Below are 16,292 nucleotides of genomic sequence, written 5' to 3' on the forward strand. Positions count from 1 at the left end.
TATCCACCAATAAATCGATATATCAATGTGCTTAGCATAAGTTGAGCACTAATGCTAATTAAATCATCTCTCTTTATAATTAGGGCATGTTAAATCCAACATGACTAAAAATTATTTTTTCTTCTATATTAATTTTATTGAGTATTAGTTAGTCAAGTTTACGAAACCTGTTAACCAAATCATTACATAATTTCTGTGTGATGTGCCTTGCACATAAGTTACAAAAATAAATAAATAAATAAAAATATAAACAAAATAATAATGAAAAAAATGGTAATATATTTCTCTTATTCTTCTTCCTCTTCCTTCCTCATTTTATAATATTGACAGCTGTTACACTGCATAAAGATGTTCAAAATAAATTAAATAATTTCAACAGAGTTCGCCAACTTTGCAGTTGATTGCACCGGCGTATCGTGTGAGCCGGCCAGCATATGATCCCGGCCTGAATTTCATCATATTCTTATGTTTCAAATTCAGTGGATACATTATCGTGTGCTTAATTGGTGGCCCTGACTCAACAAAGTAGGCTCCATTTAGAAACTTGTCTCCCTCCGATCTCCATTGCCATTTCATCCACTCACTCTCCTCAGCTTCTTGCCTCTTTGTCACCTATTTATTTCATACATCAAAAGTAATAGAATGATTCTCGACAATGTGTAAGCCAATGTACATGCAGTGTGCATTTAGTATACGGAGTTATATAAGATTTGGACAATACAATAAATAAGATTTTTGTTTCTTTTTCTTCCTTAATGTTGGAATGGACTTGGAGCTGAAAATTTTACAATCTATTACCTGCTTGGTGAAAGGATGATTTGAGGCCCTGAATCTGTTGCCTTGGCTGATAATGGTGGGATGGGAGCTGCCGCCAATGGCGTACATTTGCCACTGAGAATAGTCATTATTGACGATATGGAAGAACCCCCATCGACACCTCGGCATCCTTTGAATCAAACCCTTTCCAAAACGATTAAATGCAACTGTAGTCTGCATGATTACATCTCTACCGTGTTCATCATTTGCGCCTAACAGCATTACCTGCCTCATGTATACGAAACATTATCCTATAAATCTTAATTAAGCTACCAGAAAATGAGATGTCATGGATCACGACAACGCCCCTGTCTGTCTCCCTTTTTTTCAAAACTTTTTTTTTTTTTTTCACAAACTTGTTTTTAATCACACATTCACATAACAAAATAATTTACACAAAATAATTTACACGTAAATTCAATTTTTTTCCCACTATTTCAAAACTCATTTTCTCCCGGAAACTCTCTAAAAAGGGAGACAGATAGAGGCTAAGTTTTTAATGTGATAGTCTAACATAGAATATAAAAAGATAATTTTAAGTTCACGTTTCACAGCCCTCCATTAAATGGAAATAATCTATGTTTAAAGCATATAATTTATCTAGGAAAAGCATGTTTTAAGTAAAGTGGTTGGTTCAACTTACATCATCATGATTATTGAATTTGCAATTGGAGATAGTAATAGCTGTTGAAGCCATGATAGCATCAATGAGGCCATCAGTACACTTTGACAAAGAAACATGGTCAATCCAAATATTGCTTGCTCCAAACACGGAAATCCCATCTCCATCACTTCTTGCCCGAAGCCCAAAATGATCAGCTGAATCCCTGATTAAGCCACCAGGTGCAGGAACAATATGATGAATTTTAATATTGTGGATTATAATATTCTTCACAAATTGGAGAGTAATTCCAGCCCCATGGGCAATATGGACTTCTACTCCTCTACCGTCAATTGTCTTGTTACTAGTGAAAATGAGTTCTTGTTGGAGTCTGATAACCATACTGTGTTTAAAGATTATCCATAATGGCACATCTTGAATCACTGCATGGCGAAGGGTACCAGGTTTAGGGTTCTGCATATCGTCGTCCGAAGGATTGTTGACAACATAATAAAGCCCATCTCTCCCACCGGTCGTGTGGCGGCCGAAACCCTGAGCGCAATCTGCTAGCCTTTTTCTGTTTCTAGCCCAGTTAGGATCGCACCTCCAGCATCTATCAATGGGATTTGTTGCCTTGCAGTCACCTTCTTTTAGGTGCCTCCTTGTGACATTTCCATGTATCAATACCCTACATGACAGAAATGATTTTTAAAACCCATAAAAATAATAATGTTGAAAATTTTGAACAAGAATATATATTGCAAGGAAATTTAATTTGTGAACCAGGACTTAATCACAATAATTTTACTTGAAAACTCAGAAACAGAAATAAAATACCTGAGCGACAGAGGTTTTGTGCTCAAGTCTTACTGCAATTAATTTATAAAAAGTTGTACAACCAGAAAATCATTGATGAAAGAATCAGTTTGGCCTCTATATGATATTTGAAGACACGTTAGATTTTTAGATGGGATAGTTTAACAAAAACCGTTATGAGAAAAGGTGATTCAACAAAACTCTTCACCGAAAATATAATAACTTACTCCCCAACTTGTCCATTAAATTGATCGGTGAGTTCCTCAGGATTAGGGTTATACGCCTTGAACGAATCCTCCAAAGCATCTTTAGCCCTTTTCTTCATATAATCATCATAATAAGCTGTATCTCTATGAGAATTCGTAAATGTTAAAACAAAGGTGAGGACGATGAAGAGGAGAAGTAATGAATTATGAATAATATTCATCTCCATTTGCAGTGCTAGAAATTCTTTATCTTCTTATTTTTTATATCTTTTGTTTCTCACCTGCCTTCTTCTTCCCCCGACACCAACACGTGAATTACTGGAAACTTTGGACCAGTGATTCGGTTTTTCACTTCTAGGGGAGAAGCCGAGGTTTTATGAGAGATTTTCTTTATTCCACATTTTAGAAAAACAAAGGATTTCCTAGGGTTGCAGCACCTAAGAATTGTGTACAGATATATATCACATATACAGGTGGCGGGAAAAGTGGAGAACCACTTAAATTGGAGGATGACAGTTAATTATAGATTAACCAACATTTGTATCTTCTTAATTTGACTTTTAATTCCAAAATAGTCGATGGTTAATTCAAGGATGAAATTAAGCCCCGCAATAAATGTTGTAAAACCCAACATTTCTCATATGACGATAATTTTTCAACCTAAAATCGATCTATGACTTTTTTTATGAAAAATTTCTGGTTACTTCCCCAATGATATATTCATGTAATTTCATAGGCGTGATAGGTTGATTTAGGCGAACATAAATGCTATACCCAAATCATACTAAATTCTTTTATCCCTAAGATCAAATTTATCATAGTTTAGGGGTGATTTTATGCTTATAGGAAGGTATGGATGTAAAGTGAGATTTCATGTGTGAAAACTTACGTGTGGATTATCATAATAGGATAAAATTGGAAGAAAATCTTAAGTTAAAGATCGATTTGATTAGATTTGTGTTTAATGAGGGGCATTGCACTAATCAGTGTTGAGAAATATATAAAAGATATATCTTTGTAGTCTTTTATGACTCAAGTTATTAAGCCGCTAGGATATTCACAACTTGATGTCATAAAATCATCTGGGCCAAAGGCTCGTTATATGAGTCATATAGAAAGTGTAAAAAAAAAAAATTAGAAAATTTGGAGGAAAAAATAAAGAAACTAGTGTATGAAACAGAAAAAGCAACAATTGCCCCCAAACACTTATTTGAGAAGACTTGACTTTTGATGGGAGATTATTAACCTATTCAAGTCCCAGAGGTCTAAGCAATCAAAATATTTAGAGAGTCTTTGTTCATTGATGTGTTGACTTGTAATTAGTAGAGTCCACCTGAATTAGGAAGTGTGATAGTAATGAAAATTTCAAGTTTAGATTGCATATTGAAAAATATTAAAATGAATAAGTTTGGTGATGTGTGAATCATACAAGAGGTGAAAGGATATATTTGATCACAAAGGGTCGGGAATTGAAACAACTCGTAAATTCATGATTGCCTACGTATTTTTTCACACACATGTCGGTTTTACATTTGAATAGTGGATATTAGTTGATATTGTGATTTTAAAGCAGTTCTAGATTTAAATATTGTGATTTCAAATCTTGAAGTAAAAAATTATATTGTAACCAAATATTTTTACATACTTGTGTGTTTGTTATTATTTAGGTTATAGTTTTATTTGAAGACAAACAAATGTTTAAATTTGAAGGTGTTTGATAAGTATATTTTATACACTTACTCAGGACGTAAAATATCAATATTTGGTAATTCTTTTGAAAAAATATATCCTAAATTGTTGTATTTTATGTTATATAAGTAAAACTCAATGGTTGAATGAGAAATTAAAAGAAACAAAGGAAAAATCATGGAAAAGTGTTAACTTAAAAGTATGAGGACCAACTTGCAACAATTCATGGAGTGCGTGCAGTAATCTATTTTCACCAACCCGAGAGCCATTTGGCTCAACGGCGCATGCGGGGCTATTTTCACAAGACAAATCAGTAGTTTCCTTTTTCAATTCAAACTCAACTTGGCAAGAAGTTTTACGAGATTTTTTTACCTAAACTCGACCAATGTATATACCTAGATGTCTACTTCATAAAATCACCCCTCTTGTACACCATACGCACGCCTCAAATACATAAATTTTCTCAACTTTCATCCATCCGAACCATAAAAAATTCAAGTGCTATTTGTGAAGAACTGTGAAGAATTCATAGAGTTTTGCAAAAATTTAATCAAGGGAAGCTTCTACTTGGATTTGTGTTCAAGAATTTGAAGACTAAATCAAGATTCATCAAGAACCTTGCAAAGAAAGTCAATAAGTTCAAGATCTTTATTCTTTTATTCAATTTTATTGATTTCCAGGTGATGTACTCTCAAACAATGATTTATTTTATTTTATTTTATTTTATTTTATTTTTTTGTAATTTTGCTGTGCTAGGCTAACTTTCTAGATGCTAGGATGTAGATGAAGTCTTGTTACATTGTTTTGATATTTATTAATTAATTATTTTGATGTACAAATTTGTATTATTTTCATCGACTCTACAATTAATTAGTTACTAATTGAGATGATATATTGGACTTTGTTATTATCAATAGAAACAATAGGCTTTTAGCTAGAATAATACACATTGTAAAGTCCAATAGGGGATAGAAATATACATCTATACTTTACATAATCTCTATAGGTGTTCTAGAACTTTTAATGCATTTGTCATGTTCTCATTCTTTATCGAAAGGTAGGAAAGGTCATATGATAGAAATAGAATTGATAGCTATCGAGAGAGGTTCTCAATTAAACTTGTAACATTAATCAACAACTATTCACACATATTTGTCAAAATGGTTAATTGTATTGAAAATGAATTAACAAGAGGGATTCGAAATATTAGCATTGTTCTCACATATTTGATAAAAACTCATTCGATTTTACCTAATAGATAGTTTAATTCGCATATTAGAATAAATACACAAAAATTTATTTGTTATTTGATTAAAGTTTTTATTAATTTTAACTACTTGATTGTGATACCGTACACTTCGGGATTTCAAAGGGTCAAGCGTTTGGAGAGGAAAATAGAATGGAAAACCTTATTTGTGAAAGTTATATGCTTCTTCCGTTCAGCTGACAATCGGAGAATGTCGAAAAATTTAGGAAGATGAAATGGGATGGGCATAGGCTGGGTGAGTGGGTGGGATAGGGATGGGTAAGAAAAATAAAGTTTTAAAGATTTGAGATTGTAAGTAGTACGAATAAAAGATTTTGGTGTAATTTGAAAAATTAAAAAGCTTACAGCTACTATTGCAATTATTCTTTTTTAATTTTGGCAATTTTTACTATCTTTAACGGTTAAACAAACAAAATTGGACGGTATGGAGGGTTTTCACACAAAAATGTTGTATTTCGCACAAAATGTTTCAAATAGGGAGATTCTATTATTAATTCTTCTTTATTTAGAGGCTGTTTGGTAGCCATTTTCTTCTGCCGAAAATTAATTATTTGATCATTGCCACTCAATTGTCTGACAAATTGTACAATTGTTAAATTTTCTCTTTCCCTCATAATGCTCCACCCACCAACACTTTCCTTCTCTCACCTTCATCTTCGAAGCCGGTGAGAGAGATCCCAAAACGCTGGCCAAATATTTCAACAATCACCCTTTGCCTTCCCACACGTGAACGACGTCCCACAGCAACTGTCACTGATTCCCCTCAAGCGCTACTCTACAACTACGCTCGACGCAGTGCTGATGACCAACAATGGATGAAGAGGGAAAACAGGTACAAATATTGCCTTCTCATTTCCTTCTCCACTTCCCCTCGATTTTCTTCGCTTATGACAAACTCTTTCGCTTCGCAGCTAGGGGACTACGCTCAAGGACCTTCCTTTTCTGCAACGGGAACGGCACAGTAGTCAGCTTTGAAGTCCTACGCTGGCTGGAGCCTAGAAGCCACCCGAACCTTCATTGCAGTGTGCGAGACCGCCATTGCCAAGGGGCACCGGAGCGGACGATGTTTTACCAAACATGGTTGGGAAAGAGTCGCCTCACTCTTCAACTCAGTGACCGGCCATAACTAGACCCAGCAACAACTGCGAAATCATTGGGATTCAATGTGTTGAATATACAAGCATCTATCGGAGCTTGTAAACAGCGGCGGTATCGAGTATAATGATGCTACCGGTAGAATCATTGCATCTGAAAAATGGTGGCACCGAAAGATTAAGGTAATGGACTCCCAGTTTCTCAATAACCTGATTTTAGACAAGTGCGATTACGTGACCGCTTACTGCCTTTCCGGTGGTAAAATTGGTGTTGTTCACATTTGCATCATACAACATATTATCCCCATGGACTATAGCTTTAAACTGCCAACATTGAACAATGCATTTACATAAATTATTGTTCGACCTTTACTCATTTCAGTTTCAAGATAATTGTATTGCCTTTGGTGTTTCTGCTCTGAAATCACTCGCACAACCTCGTTGCTGAAACTTGACAATCTACTATTTCATAAATGTTGACTGTGCTGCTATGTTCATTTAGAGAAATCGACTCTAATCCAATGAGCGGTACCACATCAAATAATAAAAACCGCCCGCTGTATGTGAACATAGGAATAAGATATAATTTTGCATTGCAGCAGCTTTGTGATTGTTCGACCTTTACTCATTTCTGTTTCGAGTTTTGCTTGTTTTGCTTGCTCAAGTCGATGGTTGTGTCCTATGTGATTTATCTTCATGGTTTTTACCTGTGTTTGTTTACTGGGTTTACATTTCGGTAAAACCTTGTGCTAATAGTTATTGACGCCTACAACAATTACAAACCCCTCGTTTAAACTAATACGATGCGATTTGTTTCTGATATGCTAGAGAAATTATTTGACACTTCGAATATAGAGGTAGATATAGTCATGTGCATGAAATGAATTGCTCGTGTCATTCACTTCGTACCCAATATTATACCTCTGTAGCGGTTGTTTCTTTATTTTGATACATTTTGAATTACATTTCACAATGGTATTCTTATTGTCGAACCCGTGCTGTGCAGGAGAAACAAGGACTATAAAGACTTCAAAGACAAGAACGTCGGTGAGATTTCAGCTATTCGACAACAGCTACAACGGAGAAAAGTATGTTATGACTCCAACGAAGTTGTACAGAAGAGGATTCAGCCTATACGAGGATAGTGCACTCCAGGACACTAGGGATGCAATCCCAATCGACGGAGAGAGTGGCGGTTCGAGTGATGAGGCCAAACAGGCAGAGGTTGGTGATCGCGTGAACGTTTTGAGCACCACAATTGACGGTAAAAGTAAGTCTTCCAGCGGGCAGCGTAGGTGCATGAAGAAAAAGATGTCTGCTTGTGAATTGTCCTTCTTAGTGGACCGTGCCACCAGTGCGGCGGAGAAAGTGGCGACGAAGATTTATACGATGATGGCTTCCAATGAAAGCGCTGGCGTGGACTGCATACAAGAGTCGTTAGTGACAGGCCAACTCGAACGGCGTACACCTCTTGACTTTTTCGCATTCCAACTTCTGGCCAAGAAGCAGTACCGTGACATGCTTGCCGTCATAAAAAAATGTAAATAAGAAATTTGAGTGGATGTTCAATGACTATAGGAAGTAATTATGCCAGGGATTGTGTACCTTTTTTCATTAGCTGTCTGTATGAAAAATGTTGTACATTTTTTACGCACTTTTGTCTGCTTGAACATTATGCGTTCAAATATGCTAGATGTCGTTAAATCTTTTCATGTGTTTCACACTCAATTAAAGAAATAAAAAAAAACCATGCTTTTTCATAAACATCTCTATGGCCTAACTAAAACTAGATTAGGTTGTCACATTCCAAAATTTTCCCTATCATGCCAAATTTGTCAGGTCACTTTTACAAATGTCACTGTTAATTTTAGGCAAAAATTAGATGGCACTATGCACACACTTCATGAAGCACTATTGTTAGGTCAAAATATGCAGTAGAAAAGTCTATTAAACTTACAGGAACCAAGGAGTAGGTCCATGTGTTATGATACTAGCCATGCACAAGTTCTATAAATTCATATGAATGGAGCTGGACAAAGTAATGCGAGGGGCTAAGAGGTGTTGTAAGTAGGTCACAGTGTTTGCAAGTGCTTAAATCACACCCGCTGTCCTCTTTACGTAATTTTGAATGTTTGGCCTTGCGAAAGATCATAACTTCCAAATGTTTGGCCTTACATAATTCCAACGCAGAGGACGACCTAGATGATGACCTTTTCCTGACTTCTTTGGCAACCGATGCAAGAGCATGGGTTTCTTATTACAGAATTGTCAGGAACGACGCACATGAATACTATCGCACACAGCGACGTCGTATCCACCGATTTCCATTTGCAAAGAATGGTCATATGTTTATGACGGATGTAATGAGAGAGAATTGATGGATGTGCTTTCAAGAATTTCATGTATATCTCCCAATGCTACGACATTTTGCACATATTTTACGGGATGAGCATGGCCTTCGCAGTAGTCAGCAGGTTGACATCTACGAGCAAGTAGGCATGTTCCTGTGCATATTAGCACACGAAAAAGGATATCGACAAGTGAATACGTTATTCAACCACTCGCTAGAAACCATCTGTTACTACGTGAAAGAGGTCCTACGCACGATCGTTGCGTTGTCAGCGCATTTGATCCGGCTAAGTCAGAACTACAACGAAAGTTTGTTGCCTCACAGACCCAATTTGAACAAGCATCCACTGTTCTAAGACTGCATTGGTGCTATTGCAAAGCAGTACTACCGCCGAACAAGTGTGTGTGTTTCATAGGAATAAAAACAGCGCTGACCCAAAATGTGCCAATCGCATGCGATTTCAATTTATGTTTCACGTTTGTGCTAGCAGGACACACTGGGAATACGCACGATGCTCGACTACTTGCGCGTGCCATCCACTCGCTAGACAGTTATTTTTCGTTTCGAGGAAGTACTATCTGGTGGACTCAGGATTTGCGCATCGGTCCGGTACATGGCCTCGTACAAAGGTTCAGACATACTGTATCACTTCCAACAGTTTCACGATGAGTGAACGGGACGACGTCATCAATTTCAAAACGCTTGAGAGAAGTTTAGCTTCAGACACTCGTCATGCAGAAACATCATTGAAGGTGCGTTCGGTGTGTGGAAAGAAAGATGGAAAATATTAGACTGCATGCCTAGCTACTCGTTCTCAATGCAAGTTGCCATTTGTCGTGGCCACGATGGGTATACATAATTTTCTCCGACGAGCAGGAGTGGTGAACGAGGCATTCACGAGAGCAGAGAAGGATGAAGATGCAACCGAGGTTGAGCTGCCAAATGCGGATGACGAGATATGCAGGCCAAAATGCATGCACTAAAATTGTAGCGTAGTGAATAGGACAGACTTCGGGACTACATGACACAATAGCCGTGATTGGGATCAAGTGTGTTAGAATTCGGACGCAGTAGTAGTGAAATTGATTTTCCTTTTTTTTCCCTTGTTTGTACAAGCAACGGTACCCGTCGAGGTAAACATAGCATGGACGCTAGTGTACGTTTTGCACTCGTTGGAGAATAATAATCTATATCGTTTAAATTTTTTTCGCCATTGTAATCTCGATCTTTCAGTACAAAGAAACAATGGAAAAAAAATTAAATCATTGTGACTACCATTTTAAAGTCGGTCAATGATGAGTGGCGTGAATGGGTGTAGTGGGTGGAACAAATGGCCGTGTCTTGTACCAATTATATAGGACATGCAGTTGTTGACTAATTTTGTGGATTTGTGTACCAAGAGAACAAATGCTTTCTTCCATTTAACTATTCACCAATATGAAATCACGTTGGAGGAGTCTCCATGTGTTAAGGACAAAGAAAGGGTAAATTTGGCATTTAGGACAATTTGAATTCAAATGAAATGATAAAATATTGCTTGGGCACCACTTGAATGTGATGGAAATAATGCATTTTGCAAGAAAATTGCTACCAAACAGGGTCTTAAGTATATATTAGTAACATATAGATATTTTGATCGATTTTAATTTGAATTTATCATTTGAAAATTTAAACAATAAAATCAAAACCATATCAAATCAAATCAAACCATAACCGTATGGTTCGTTTTCGATTTGGTTCCATTTATTAAAAAAAACATTAGTTCCATTATCAAAAAATTATTGTTTCATAGTTCGGTTCTCTTTGAACTAGAACCAAATGAAACCATGACCACCCCTATGTGTGAGTATGATTTTCACTATTGCATCGCTAGAATAAACTTTACTTTGGGCCCCAAAAGTGTGAGGCTTTATACAAGAGAAAAGTAGTGTTCATTGAATATTTGATATTTGACCCCATCTTGATAGTTCACTAATCAAAATGTCTCAATCCCGACTTTCATGGGCCTGTTCACCTGACACAAGCTAAAAAGCAATCACTTTATATTATAAAAGCAATCTGAAAAGTATTGAAAATTTGACTGAACATTACCATTTTAGACTACTAAATCTATTAGATATACGGAGATATTTACACAAAGTATCTTTTGATTGAGATGGTATTTGAAAAAGATGCTATTGATATCTCTCTTAAGAATCCAATGTCAACATCCAATTTCGAGGGTCTCTACATTGTTCCTACCCATTTGTAGGCCAAGATACTTTATCCACGCATTCATCGATGTCTAGGGGATCATTTCTAGGAGGGCATCCCACGTCTTTTCGTTAAGGCTAGATTTAAGACGTTGGGAGTCGGGGTCTCCACATCCACCTTTCCTACATCCTTTGGAGTAGCACCTTGCAATAGCTTCAAACAACCTCTTTAATTGATCAAATTATTGATGGTACTCACCACATTTGGCAACCACTGGTGTAGGGGTTGTTGACCTCAGTAAATGTTGCCAACAGATGTCGGACCCACCTGCGCTCACATAAGCGAAAGTCTAACACACAAAGACAGGTGGATGGTCTAAAAAGGGCAGATCAAGGGCGTGGGAGTAGCTCAACGATGCGGGACGAGAACGTTCGGAATCCGACGAGATAATCGTAAACCGATTGTACAATAATTACCAATCGATGTTTGCTAATGTGTATCTAAATATATATGAACTCGTTTATGTTGCAAAATAATAAGAAAGAGAGAGGTGAGTAAATTATGGTTTCTTGTATTTATTCTTGCATTAGCCTTTGTATGGGGTATATGGGGGAGTATTTATAGTGTCACTAGTTAGATCGTGACCTTTGGTTTGGGGTACACGTGGTCTCATCCGGTTGAGCTACATGTCAAATTGTAGGCATCAGCCGCACCTAGCCTGTTATACATTTATTGATTGACAGAGCCGCCTCTACTAGTGACAAAACTTAACATTTACACTCATGACAAACGTCCTATCAATCATTTAAGTAAGATCTCTGTGCAGAAGATCTCTTGGGAGAGGTGTCTATGGAAGAAATTGCTTTGTGCTTCGGAGGCTACCACCTCGGCTACAGAGCTTCGGCAAACAAGCCTCGTCCACCTTCAAAGGGCCTCGACATATGGGCTTCAGAAGCTCCTCATGAGGCAATGATAAATGGGCCTTGAATTGTGGGCCTTGGCTATGCAAATCACCTCGGATTGAGTGCCACGTGGTTCGACATAAGTTGGCTGTGGGCCCCGGTGGGTTACCCAAGTGTGCGAACACGTAACAATAATCCCCTAAGTCCAAGTATAGTCATTTATGTAATACGAGGACTTTGATAAAGTAAAGCCAGCCAGTTAAGTGGAAAGAAGTTTTTGAGATTTTTTTACCACAAATAATAGTCCCCCAAGTCCAAGTATGGATATTTATATCATGGTTGGAGTTAGAGATTTGCTGTTGTCTGAGGAGTGATGAGAATGATGAAGTCGAGGTGGTTGGGAAACCAAACCTGCGAGGCTTGCTGGCTGAATGGTAAAGAGGAAGTCGAGGTGGTTGGAAAATCGAACCTACGAGGCTTGATGGCTGAAGTCTGATGAAGAAGCCGAGGTGGTTGAGAAATCGAACTTGCGATGCTGGATGGGAGAATTATGAGGTGGTAGCCGAGGTGGTTGAGAAACTGAACCTACGAGGCTTGATGGCTAAATTCTGAGGCACATTGACAATATTTGTTCCTCGACAGCTGTGCCAATGATTTGATGTTTTGCGCATATTTTTGAGGAAAAGTGGCTGAACCGTTACAACTTCTAAAGCGGTTGCTGCCGTCGAATTAAAACTGTAATCATGAGAACAGCTGGAGATTCTAGAAGCAGACGTGTTGGAGGAGGTGCGTGGGAGACATGCTTAAATTTGAGGCGTAGGTTTGAAAAAATATTTGAATTCTACGCCTCGAATTTGATTAAGAATGAAGGGTCCAGATTGGATGGGCTTTGATCATACGGTTGGGGTTCGTCCTGGCCCTTTATAAAAGGCGAAAGACCCCCATTATCTTGGATTTTCTACTCTTTGCAATCCGAATTTTCGTCCAAAGCTTAAGTTTTCCGGCGTTGAAGCTGTTCGTTACCTGATTTTTCGGCACCATTCCGTCGGTGTAGTTATCCCTGTAGGTATTTTCATAAAAAATCCCTTGTATTACGTTCTTAGTTGTATTCTGAAATGGAGTCCACCTCGGGTAGGGAGTTGGTCACTGTCCCTTCATTTGGTCGAGAGGCTAGTTACAGGGGGACTCCGAGGTTGAGCAATATGCTATGACCGAGGAGGCACTAGACTACAGTGTGGAGTGGGGGCATCTAAGGTCCCTTCGAATATGACAGGGAAAAGGCTGGGGGAGAATAGGTAGAGGTACTGTGTACCTCATTATATAGAGATGTTAGTACCCGAGGCCCATGAGTGGACCTGCTATCCGAGGCCTGGGTGTGTGACGGTGAGCGAATACCTGTTTAAAGCAGGTATGCGTCTTTCTCTGCACCCCTTCTTCAGGGCGGTGCTGAGGAACTTCATGTTGTCGCCGACCCAGGTTCTGCCAAATGGGTGAAGCCAGTTGGTTGGCTCATACTTCCTATGGAAGGAAGTGTCACTTGGGGAGGACATGCCTCTCCACGTCTTCATGGCCCTATTCCAGCCTAGGGTAATAGGTAAGGAATCAAGGGAGTGGTATTACTTAACTTCTTGGGAGCTCATGCACCATTTGTGGTGGGGTTGCCTTCTTCCATTAAGGGGTGGAAGGAGTCGTGGTTTTGGGTGAGGGGCAGGTGGCAGGCGGTGGAGGGAGACACAGCCCTGGCTTGCATAGTACCGACCCAGTACTACGAAGCTCGTGAGTCTCCCAGCCTAAATAGTTTGTATTCTGTATTCGAATTTCTTTCTTCTTTAACTGTTGAAGCTTCGTTTGCAGATAGCAGTACGAGGTTTGAGCTGAGCAAGGAGGAATTCGAAGTGATAGAGGACATTTACAAGAGACCTCTCAAGCTTCGCCACTTCGACCGCCTCATCGATCGAAATTGTTACTTCCTCGATTTCGAACTAATGGCTTCGAAAGGTAAGAAGCTCCTATACTTGGTGTATTTCTTGATTTTTGTTTCAATGCTGATGCGTTGACATGTTCTGCAGACAAGTTCAAGATGAGGGAATACCCAGCCCCTGATATAGCCTCTATACTTAGGGCCACATCTACTGTGAAGGCGAGGCCCCTAAAGTCGGGGTCCAGTGGTGCCAAAGAGGTCTAGGGCAGGGTCGAGCGCCTTTCTAAGGATGGAAGTTCGAGGGCTCCAGAAGAGGGGGCATCTTAGAGGCCAGAGGAGGCTAAAGAGCCTCGGAGGAACGTGAAAGTCCCCGAAGAGCCGAAAAAGAGGAAGCTGGTGCATGTCACCAGTTCGTCAGGAAAATTCGGGACCTCTATGTCCCATGAAGGAAGAGAAGTCACACAGAAGCTCCTTGCATCCGCCTCGAAAGTGGTGAAAATAGAAATAATTCGACGAGTCGAGGCTGAAGAAGCAAAGGAAGAGGCTGCGAGAAGGGTAGCTGAGGCGGCGGAGGAGGAGGCCGCCAAGCAGAGGCCTGCGAGGGTGCAAGGAAAGTCTTCGAGCTTCCTTGCCGGAAGGGAGGAGGTTCTGGCTCCAGCGTTGGTGAAAGCCTTGCCACCTGAGATCCGAAGTGCCACAGAAAACTTTTACAAATTCTGGATAGATCGGTGGCAATTGCATGCCTCCTCATGTGACGCCACAAACTTGACGAGGGCCCTCGTGAGCCAAAGTGTGAGGAGCTTTGGCCTCACGCTGGAGTGCAGGGAGGCCCTCACTGACTTTCAAACGAGGACCCAGCCCTCGGAGAAGAAGATGGCCTCCCTTGCAAAGGAGCTGAAGGGAGCTAGAGCCAAGGCGGAGGAAGCGAGGGCCCAAAAACTTGAAGATGCGGCCAAGTTAGAGTCTGCCTTGGCTCAGATTGAGGCGTTAAAGAAGGAGGTATATGAGTCCCAGTGCGAGGTGGCCTCCTTGACTAAGAAAGTGGAGGTTTCCAATGACCACCAAAAGGTGACTACCGAAGCCTTGGAGAAGGCTAGCAGGGGCCCAAGATGTGTACAAGTTCTTGGAGGGCCAGATAAAGTGGTATGTTGATGATACAACTAAGGTAAGGAAGGAGGTCCATGAGGCGAGGAAAGAAGCGGTGAAAGACTACATCGCCAACTTTCACAATACCGAAGAGTACAAGAGCTTCAACACTTTTTGCTTATGCCGAGATGATGGAGAGGGCTGAGGAGCTTTACCCAAATCAAGACTTGTCACAGCTGAGGTCGGAGTTTGTGGATGAAGTGCCTCAAACCCCAGCTGATGAAGCGGTTGGAGATGAAGTGGCGGAGGCAGAAGAAGGAAGTTCTGACGCTCAAGCTGTAGAGGCCCCGGCTGTTAAGGCACCTCCATCGTCCCCTCAAGCTTAGGATGATTTTCTTTTCAGTTATTTCTGATGCACTGACCTCAGGGCCTCCTTTTGTAATCTTGATTGAAAATTAATGCAATATCTTCTTTCATTCAATGTTTCATTCAAGTATATTGGTCTCGTCAAGCAATTGAACTTATTGTTGATTGAAGAATGAAATAACTTTAACTTGGTATCTTGACTCCAATCACTTGAGCAAGTAAATTGTACGCAAACCTCACGAGCCATGAACAGTATTGGACTTAAGCAAATGAATTGTACTTAAGCTTAATAATTGTAACTTGAATGGATCCTGACTGGACCGTGTTTCAACCGAAATAGGAATATTGCTGTCTAATTCGAAAGGTAGTTGAGTGAAGCTAGTAGTGGTTGGCCTTGTGTATAAATAAGTGCATGCGCCTCGAAATTCAAACGAGGTGGCCCAAAGATGGGACGCTGGCTTCTCCTCCGAGGTGATGACGCTTCCCAACATGGTGGATGGTTCAGCCATGCTGAGCCTTCTCTCAGTGACATTCAGCCTCGCCAAAGGGAGGCAAGTGCATGCGCCTCGGAGTTCAAACGAGGTGGCCCAAAGATGGGACGCTGACCTCTCCTTCGAGGTGATGACGTTTCCCAACATGGTGGATGGTTCAGCCATGCTAAGGTTTCTTCCAATGGCATTCAGCCACGCCAAAGGGAGGCAAGTGTATGCACCTCGGAGTTCAGACGAGAAGTTCATGAGCCTCGGAGTTTAGACGAGGTAGCCCAAAGATGGGACGCTGACCTCTCCTCTGATGTGATGACGCTTCCCAACATGGTGGATGGTACAGCAATGCTGAGGCTTCTCCCAGTGGCGTTCAGCCTCGCCAAAGGGAGGCAAGTGTATGCGTCTCGGAGTTCAAAAGAAGTGGCCCAAAGATGGAACGCTGACCTTTCCTCCGAGGTGACAACGCAATGTGAAGTGAATTCAATTATGGATAATTTTAT

The 16,292-nt window shown here is 39.9% G+C and overlaps 1 protein-coding gene across 1 annotated transcript; it reads right to left on the reverse strand.

The window, feature by feature from the left end:
- Positions 1-264: 264 nt before the first annotated feature.
- LOC111372517 (pectate lyase-like) lies at positions 265-2,866 on the reverse strand. The gene is made up of 4 exons (XM_022994864.1): positions 2,461-2,866; positions 1,460-2,105; positions 799-1,041; positions 265-612 (listed from the first exon to the last, which is right to left on the reverse strand). The coding sequence occupies exons 1-4, from the start codon at positions 2,664-2,666 to the stop codon at positions 373-375; spliced, it is 1,335 nt and encodes a 444-aa protein (XP_022850632.1). The 5' UTR covers positions 2,667-2,866; the 3' UTR covers positions 265-372.
- Positions 2,867-16,292: the final 13,426 nt, after the last annotated feature.

The sequence above is a fragment of the Olea europaea genome, unplaced genomic scaffold (assembly GCF_002742605.1).
Source record: "Olea europaea var. sylvestris unplaced genomic scaffold, O_europaea_v1 scaffold1005, whole genome shotgun sequence".
Lineage (NCBI taxonomy): Eukaryota > Viridiplantae > Streptophyta > Magnoliopsida > Lamiales > Oleaceae > Olea > Olea europaea.